The sequence below is a fragment of the Mus pahari genome, chromosome 3, assembly GCF_900095145.1.
Source record: "Mus pahari chromosome 3, PAHARI_EIJ_v1.1, whole genome shotgun sequence".
NCBI classification, from domain to species: domain Eukaryota; kingdom Metazoa; phylum Chordata; class Mammalia; order Rodentia; family Muridae; genus Mus; species Mus pahari.
The window spans coordinates 26,328,944-26,338,523 of record NC_034592.1 but is presented as its reverse complement, the minus strand read 5'-3'; the positions used below and the strand labels follow the sequence as shown (position 1 = coordinate 26,338,523).

The 9,580-nt window shown below is 37.9% G+C and overlaps 1 protein-coding gene across 2 annotated transcripts in view; it reads left to right on the top strand.

Moving 5' to 3' along the window:
* Scai (suppressor of cancer cell invasion) overlaps positions 1–9,580 on the top strand; it is a 113,181-nt gene that overhangs the window by 78,287 nt on the left and 25,314 nt on the right. For both annotated transcript variants that reach the window (XR_003843451.1, XM_021193033.1), the window contains exons 7-13: positions 646–742; positions 1,692–1,790; positions 1,912–2,064; positions 4,923–5,024; positions 5,531–5,632; positions 6,488–6,566; positions 9,025–9,124. Coding sequence is in view for 1 of the 2 variants with exons in the window: in XM_021193033.1 (XP_021048692.1) it covers positions 646–742; positions 1,692–1,790; positions 1,912–2,064; positions 4,923–5,024; positions 5,531–5,632; positions 6,488–6,566; positions 9,025–9,124 (732 nt within the window). In the remaining variant the exon portion in view is untranslated. The remainder of the gene's footprint in view (positions 1–645; positions 743–1,691; positions 1,791–1,911; positions 2,065–4,922; positions 5,025–5,530; positions 5,633–6,487; positions 6,567–9,024; positions 9,125–9,580) is intronic.

The window sequence follows — 9,580 nt, the reverse complement described above, 5'->3', positions numbered from 1 at the left end:
TTTTTTTTTTTTTTTTTTTTTTTTTTTTGTAATCATGATGTTTTAAAAATCATTTAAAAGTAGAAAAAGTCAGAACAGCGTGGAAGGATCAGTATTGCTAAGGACCCGAGACCAAGATCTCAACACAAAAGGAGATTTATTTGCTCCAGAGGGACAAAGGGCCGGAAGTAAGAGAAGAACACAGGAGCTAGAGTATGTGGAAAAAGAGGAAGAGAACAAGGGAGAGGGGGCAGGGGTATTTGTCCTGGAGTGGGACAAATGACTGCCTCTGCATAGAAAGGAGACAGGCATGGCCCATAAGAAAATGATGGTTTATAAAGGTAAAAATAGGAAACCCCATGTTAGGATGAGGTGTTTGATTTTAGTTGTAGATGAGCCAAGGGGAGCTTTTGATTGCTGGACTTTGATACTTTGATAGCTGGACCTTGGTAGTCATCCTCAAAGGAGGACATGGCCAAATAAGGGAATAGATCTTGACAGCTAGCTTTGAGAAGGTAATCTAATGGTTTTTAGCAAGGCAGGGGGGATGGGGAAGAAGAGGAGGCCTGCTAGAGCCATGTTGGCCATGCTTGAGCTGTCTAGAGTTCTTTTACAGATGTTTTCCATTTTAATATCATGACTGAGTTCTTTTTCTGTCCACCGCAGGCCTGAGTTGGTTGTTAAGAAACTCCGATACTATGCAAGATTTATAGTAGTTTGCCTTCTTCTTAACAAAATGGATGTTGTGAAAGACCTGGTAAAGGTAAATAGTGTTTTGTTCTGTTTTGTTTTGTTTGAAGGAGGGTCTCGTTATGTAACCCAGGCTGACCTTGGATTTGTAATCCCCATAAATCAGTCTCTCCTATGCTGAGATTATAAATGTACTTTAAAATAACTGTAACCTAATCAGATGTGACACTGCATGCTTTTAACCCCAGCACTTAAGAGGCAGAGACAGGTAGATCTCTGACCCAGGCTATCTGTAAATTCTTGGCAATCCTCCTGCCTCAATCTTGAGTGCTTATGGATATGAGCCATCATATCTAGCCTGATGGTATACTTCTTGATACATTTGACTCAACTATGTCCTAATTTTCACAAGCCCGTTGGAAGGAGATATATATTCTGCTGTGATCTTCTATCCTTAGCTACTAATTAGATTATTTTCAAAACACAATGTGATATAAAGAAAGGGAGTGGTTTTTGTGTGTTAACATTTATGAATTTGTTTCTCAGGCAATTCTGTTGATAAGTTAATTGCCAATATAACACCAAGTAGGGAATAGACCTTTATAAGGTTTTTTATTTGCAGTGTACCATTCTAATTTTTTTTTTATTATTATTATTATTTTGACGCAAGTCTGTGGTTTTTATTCTTGTTTTCTGTTATAATTTGGATTGAATATTGATACTGATCAAACATAATTCCAATGCTTTCTGTCAGGAGTATTACAATACAGCTGGTTTTTATGAAGGTTATAAGTTTTTATATTCTTTTATTTATTGTATGTGTGTATATGATTCATGCACAGGTGTCAGGACCAGAAGTTAACATGTAGGAATTGATTCACTCCCTTTACTATTTAGGTTTCATAGATTGAACTTAGGTTGTCAGGCTAGGTGGTAGATACATTTACCTGCTGAACCATCTTGCTAGCCTTATTATGAATGTTATTAATAGCATCTTTTCTTTGTGGCATTTCTAATACCAGGAATTGTCTGATGAAATTGAAGATTATACTCATCGCTTTAATACCGAAGATCAAGTCGAGTGGAACCTGGTGCTTCAAGAGGTAGCAGCATTCATTGAGGTAATTTCTTGAGAGAAAGCTTATCACCGTCATAGGTAGGCAAATGACTATGCTGTGTTTATAGTATGTATGTGAAGAAGTGGTATTCTGTGTTACATTAATGTGCTTCTTTCTTCTTCAGGCAGACCCTGTGATGGTGTTAAACGATGATAACACCATTGTTATCACATCCAATCGCCTCGCTGAGACCGGAGCCCCCTTGCTGGAGCAAGGCATGATTGTGGGACAGTTGTCTCTGGCTGATGCACTCATTATTGGTAATTGTAATAATCAGGTAAAGAACTGTGAAAGATTTATACTTAAATTTTACTTTAAAAAAGTTTGTTTTGATTATCCATGGATTTTTTTTTTCCCTTTGTAGAGTTCTGTACATCTGTGAGGAATGCTCAAATCAATTATGCCATGTTCATATATATCTATAATTTTTTAGAAATGATTTTAATGACACGGAAAGATGCTTATTAGTGTATTAATTTGCCACTGAGCTAAATCTATATCCCCAGCCAGTTAGTATTTATGAATTATCAGTCGTGTCTCCAGGGAATGTGTGCTTGTATAACAACAAAAAAAAAAGACCAAGTGTCTTCACTAATAAAGCTTTCTGTTTACCTATGAAAACAATTATTAACAAAATAACTACTTAGATAATTTCACTTCAACAGATGTAGCAAAAGAGAAGTGTAATATTCTGATGTTTGGCATCAAGGAATTTGAGCTGGTCTGAGAGATGGTGGGATGTTTTTTCTGACAAAGTGCTGTGGTTAAGAACAACAGTAAAAGCCGGGCGTGGTGGCGCACGCCTTTAATCCCAGCACTTAGGAGGCAGAGGCAGGNGGATTTCTGAGTTTGAGGCCAGCCTAGTCTACAGAGTGAGTTCCAGGATAGCTGGTGCTATACAGGAAACCCTGTCTTGAAAAACAGTTAACAAAAACTAAAGTAGGAAGTTGTCCAGAGTAAGCTAAAGTAACCGTTATACTACTCTCTGCAGGCCTGGTTCCCCAGGCAGATGAGGCACTTGTAAAATGCTTCACTGGGTGGGATGGAGAGAACAAGAAGCAGAAGAAAAAGTCAGGAAAGCGGTCTTTTCCCAAGTGCACAGGAAACTGGCAAAGGGTGGGGCTGGTGAGGGCTGCATTTTGAGGTCATTTTTTTATAATTTCTTAAATTTTTTATTTTTTAGTTGTCATGCAAAGTAATAGGTTTCATTATGACATTTGCATATATACATATACAGTATCTCACAATGTAGTTCTGGCTGTCCTGGATCTCATTTGTAGACCAGGCTAGCCTTGAACTCACTGAGATCTGCCTATGTTTGCCTCCTAAGTGTTGCCACCATGCCCAGAAATACCCTGTTTTTAAAAACCAAACAACCAAAACTAGCAAACTCAAAAACAGGAAAATAACAATCTGTAGTTCCAATGTCTATAGAGCTTATTTCTTAGAATTCAAAAAGAGCCAGGTGCTGTGCCTATAATCACAGCCCTTGGAAGGCAAAAGTAGGTGTTGAGGCCATCTCGGGCTACATGTAAGACCCTTTCCAAACAAACAGGAAGAGGAGTGCATGAAACTACTGCATTGGTTCTGTCCTGGATCAGGTGCTGTCAGTTACATCCTCTTTGACAGTGAAAGGACACATAACCAGGGTTTGTCTCCTTGCTCTGATCTAGACAAACTTGTTTCATTCTGCTGTGTAGAAGTAATGGGTGGTAGAAATCACACTTTTGGAAATTCAATGTGTTGAAATGTTAAGTATGTTCAGAAATACCTGTATTGATGATTTGTTTTATACATTTTTTAATTTTTTCATGTGAAATTTTTATATGAGGAAAATGTGAGTTTTACTGATCTGCTAAGAGAGATACTAAATGGAATTCTGGTAGCTCAGTGGGAGAGCACTTGCCTAGCATGCATGACGCCCATGGGCCTGATCTCTAGCAATTTATGTTTGAATGAGGTACATTTTCATTTTGATTTTTGAGACTGGGTCTCTCTCTATGTAGCCCTAGCCATGCTGGAACTCTCTTTGTAGACCAGGCTGACCTCAAACTCAAAGAGAGCCACCTGCCTTTGCCTCCCAATTGTTGGGATTAAAGATGTAAGCCACCATGACCAGTCTAAGGTACAGTTGTGAAACTCTAGGAAATAATCTTTCTGAACAACTCCCATAACTAAAAGCATTTCTATTTTATTTTATAAACCTCTTCTTTATTCTGTCATTACATGTTCCTAGATCTTCTATAAAAGTATTATTGAAAATAGAGAAAGATGCATTCTTAAATACAGTGTAGTGCCAGAACACTGAGGAGATTATAAAGTATGAATCCAGACATTGCTCAGCTTAAGCAGTTGTTAGCATGATTTGTAGGGCTGTGCTTTTGTAACTTTTGTTGTTTTCTAAAGACTACTTGAGCAAATTCACACACTATGGAGAAGCCTAAGCACTGATAATTACACGAAGTAGACAGCGAGCACGGGGTGTCACTGCACAATTCTTTTGTCACATTTGCCTTTTGAAAGTCTTGTAATTAAATGTCATAGAATAAAATATGAGCTGTCTTTGGACATGGTGACTCAGGCCTTTAACCCCAGCACTTGCAAAGTAGAGGCAAGGAGAACTCTTGAGTTCAAGGCCATTGTGGTTGATATAGCAATTCTACGTCAGCTAAAGATACATGGTAAGAACCAGTCTCAAACAAACAAACAAAACAACAACCCACCCATAGACAATAAACTATAGGCAACTAAGGAAAGCTGACAAGTGGATGAAATAGGAATATACCCCCTAATCAGTTACCCTATACCAAGGAGTCAGCTGTGAAGTCATATACGTATAAGTGGACTGAGCAGGTTGTATTTATATATTTAGGTGCATGCACACATACTCACACATACATCCCAATAACAAAGAAAAAGAGACCATGATTTCAAGATGGATCAAGGCAGGTAGTACATGGAAAGGATTGGAGGAAGGAAAGGGAAGGGGAATGTAACTTCTATTTTGTATGTGTGTACATATGTATATTTTAAAATCAGCTGTTATTAAATATACCTGAAAGTCAAGAGTAATAATGCAATCAAAGACCAGAAGTTCTGCTTATTCCATAAATGACCAAGTATGTTTTCTTTCAGGTCAAATTCAGCGAATTAACTGTTGACATGTTCCGGATGTTGCAAGCCTTGGAGAGGGAGCCGATGAATTTAGCTTCCCAGATGAATAAGCCAGGAATACAGGTGATCATTGCCTGACTGGTAATTCTTACCACTTCTGCTTCTGTTAAGGGCACCGGAGTAAATAAAGGATTCTCTCAGCCCAGCCATGGGGGCCTCAACACCTGTAAGGCACACAAGACAGCCAAACAGTAGAATTATTGAAAGCTAGAGGCCTGCCTGAAGTACATTATAAGATCTGTGACCAAAAAAACAAACAAACAAAAAAACCAACTCTCTAGATAAGATACAGTTGATAAGCACAATCAGAGACACTGAATAAAATTAGGGTATCTGATAGGATAAGAAATCCGGAGCCGGGCGTGGTGGTGCACACCTTTAATCCCAGCACTTGGAGGCAGGAGGATTTCTGAGTTCAAGGCCAGCCTAGTCTACAGAATGAGTTCCGGGACAGCCAGGGCTACACAGAGAAACCCTGTCTCGAAAAACCAAAAAAGAAATGCGGACACTCAGCAGTCACATACCACTTATGTGTCATTTCATGTGTCAATTTTGGCATGTTGTCATAGGAGCCAGCTGACAAGCCCACCAGACGAGAAAACCCCCACAAGTATCTACTCTACAAACCGACCTTCAGCCAACTGTATACATTTTTAGCAGCATCTTTTAAGGTTTGTATGACCTCTTTCTGTAGTGGAAAGAGTGTGCTCAGGGTGGACTTGGTCACTCTTCTGATGCCTAACTTAAAGTTGTTTAGTAATGTATGAACATATACAAGCGTTGTTTCAGTAGTCCTTCTGACCCTTGCAATTTGAGGAATTGTAGCTGCTTATGATGTGAATAATTTATATTTAACATCAATCAAAAACTGTTGGTTCATTATACTCTCCTTTCTAGATTTTTATTGCTAAACAGTTTTGGGCTTAACACTCAATGCGAAACTGAAAAACAAGAGCAAGATGTGTAACATTCATGTGCTCAGGCAGCTCAGTGAGGCATTGTGACTATCTGATAGAAGGATGTGGTAAATGCCTGTAATCCTGACTTTGGAAAGGAGTTAGAGGACCTGTTGGGCCACACGGTAGGGTGTTCAAGGACAATCAGGGTATATAAGTACACAGCAAGGTTGAGGCCAGTGTGAGCTTTATACAGCCTCAAGAGGGAAAAAAAAAAAAAAAAAAAAAAAGGAAAAGGATGATGGGAATTAGGAAGGAAGGCATGGAAGGGATTTGCCCTCTATCACCAATGGAGACCTTCCTCCCTCCACTTTATCGTTCCAGAGAACATTCTCTAACAGATGGGGGTTGCAAGTAGAAAATGTGTTCACAGCTTTGGGGACGGTTATGCAGTGTAGATTAGAGTGAATCTTTGCCATGTGATTTTAAGATGAAACAAGTGGAAACATGGTAACGTTAGGGTGTTAAAAGACATCGGTGTTCCCCCACAGCCTTAAATTGAGCTGAATATTAAATACAATTCTTGTTTTTCCTGTCTGGTTTTGTGTTTGTGGTTTTCTTTCATTTCAGGAGCTGCCTGCCAATAGTGTGCTTCTGATTTACCTGTCAGCCACTGGCGTTTTCCCCACAGGTCGTTCTGATGGTGAAGGTACAATAAAGGAATGCTCCCACTGTGAGCAGGGCTTGAATTCTCTGTTTTCTACAAGACAATGGCCCACAGCTAGAGACCACCTCAAGCTTTCTAAAAAAAAAAGGTTTTAAATTTAAAACCTGGTCTGTTTGTTTAGTGACATTGTTGGAAAGAATCTGGTTAATTCTCTCTACTCATCTATTATTCCTTGAAGCCCAAAACTCTTGACACAATATTTATGTCTAATGCATATTTCACTATGATATTTGTCAAATGTATCATATGTAGATTTATACATATACAATTTGATATTTAACGGCATCTGCCAGCCTATTTACTTGATATCATTGAATCACTGGAAGCTTTTAATCCATTTGAGAATCTGGTCAGAGACAGCATTATGGCTGAAAGTCTTTGTAGAAATCAGTGTACTTTTGTAACTATGAAAGTTCAAGTCCTTGTTATAATTTTATTTTCAATCCTTTTTATTTTGTTACTACAGATTCATACCATGCAATATTGGGATGCTGCTCAGAATAAAACCTTAAACTATCAGAATAAACAAGCCCAGAACTTGTTCAGACTAGTTGAACAACTCAGATGTAAATGAAGGACTTAAATCTTTGGAGAAAAATAGATTAACATTTTCAACATTTTCCTTCTCATTTGTCTGTGGCAATTGGCATTCCTTTATAAAATGCATGACCTACCATCTTCCTTGCATGACCTACAAAGTAGTAAAAAGTTACAGTTAAAACAAAACAAAGCAAATCGCTGTAGTCTTTATTTTGCAGTGGTTTTTTTAAAGGTCTGTAATCCAGCTGTGACCTGATGGGTTGGGGTATAGTGGAGCACTTACAGGCATGTAAAAGGGAGGGAAACAACAGCATGAGTAACTAACTGCCTTAGTTCTTCTTTAATGTTAGTGACTTTACTTATATTTAATTATTTCTTGTCTGAAAACATGTTATTAAGACAACTATTCTGGGTCTTCACATTAGACTTTTGGCTTCTTATTTTCCTTTTTGTAATTAGTATAGGTAATAAACTGAATTTCTCTCAGAGCTTATCTGAACATCCCACAATCACTGTTCTACTTAGACAAGAGTTACATAACTCTTATGACCAATTGGGAAAGGTTAATATATAAATCAACATTTTAAAAGTTTACATGATAGTAGAATAACGAATTTTTTATGTACTGGAATTTGACAGAATATTTCATAAAAATGAAGTTTTATTAATCAGAATTTTCAAGTTAATTCTAACTTTTCTTCTCTTCAAATTTTTCACTTAACAGTTAATTTAAAATTACCTTTACTGGATCATGTGTTATAGTATATCCTTATAGTGCCAGCTACTCAGAATGCTAAAGCAGGAGAATCACTTAAGCCTAGGAGCTCAAAACCAGCCTAAGCAACATGATAAGACCTGGATGGATGGATGGATGGATAGATAGATAGATAGATAGATAGATAGATAGATAGATAGATAGATAGATAGATAATGAATATATCATATACTAAGTATGTATGTTTAAATAGAAAGAAAGAAGGAGATTTCAATTTGCAGTTAATCAGCTTTCTTTATAAAATACTTTCATTAAACCAGGGATTGAAATTTTATTTGCAATGTAAACATTAGTTTAATTTAATTTAACTTTTTATTGATTCTTTGTGAATTTCACATGATGTACTCCAGTCCCACTCATTTCCCCATCCTCTCTATCTGCCCTCTACCCTTGCAACCTCTCCCCCAAAACAAAACAAAACTCTTTCCCTAGAAGCTGTGGTGTGTCACAGTCTATCACACAGTGTGCCCCTTTGCCCATGCAGCTTTACTTGTAAGTGTTCGTCACAAGGAGTCATTGGTCTGGTTTGAGGCCGCTGGTTTCTGGCTACACCACCAATACTGGGTCTGCACCATGACTCCTCTCAAATATCCTATAAATGTTATTTTAAACATCCAGGTCTCCGTCCCTTTTTACCACCCAAATTAATGGGATGCTATAGATCATTGTTTTTGTTGTTGCTGCTGGAGGTTTTGTCTGTTTATTTGTTTTGTGTTTTTTGTTTGGTGGAATTTTTTGAGACAGAGTCTTTTCTGTGTAACCCTGGCTATCCTGGAGTTCACGGTGTAGACTAGGCTGGCCTCTAACTCATAGAGATCTACCTGCCTCTGCCTCCTGAGTGCTGGAATTAAAGGCATGTGCCACCATGCCTGGCTATACATTCTTATTTTGTTTCTCAATATATTATATTTGAAAAGCTAGTAAACAATTTAGTGTTTTTTTAAAACATTGAAGGCAATGTGCTGAAATCATCCAATTATTCCATTATAGTAAAATGTTAAATTTAAAGATAATGCTTTGTGATTGTATCAAAGGGAGATTCACTGATGCTCTTGAACCTGAGCATCAGATCACTTGGTGTTACCCTCCAGTTGAATTTTAGGTTTCTTCCCTTTGTTCTTTTAGGTCCTTATGACTTTGGAGGTGTACTTACTAATAGTAACCGGGACATTATCAATGGGGATGCGATCCACAAACGAAATCAGTCTCACAAGGAAATGCACTGGTATGTATTCTAGTGTCTGTTTTCATTCTAGGGATCAAAATTCTCTTAAAATATTAAATAGAAATGGGAACTTAATTTGCTACTACACAGGTTCCCTTAGACTACTGTTGATAGCACTTATTTGTGTTCTTGTGTGAAAGCTTGTTCTTTTTCTAGCACAGAGCAATCTTTAGAATTCCTCTAGTTGAAAGACAAAAGTCTGCTTTTAATTAGCAGTAGGCTTATATACTAATACTTTGTATTAAATCTCAACTCTTCATACTGAAAAGCAGAGAAGGGAGATTAGGCCTGTGTATGTTTCAAATTATTCATGTCGCCGGGCGGTGGTGGCACACGCCTTTAATCCCAGCACTTGGGAGTTCAGAGGCAGGCGGATTTCTGAGTTCGAGGCCAGCCTGGTCTACAGAGTGAGTTCCAGGATGGCCTGGGCTACACAGAGAAATGCTGTCTTGGAAA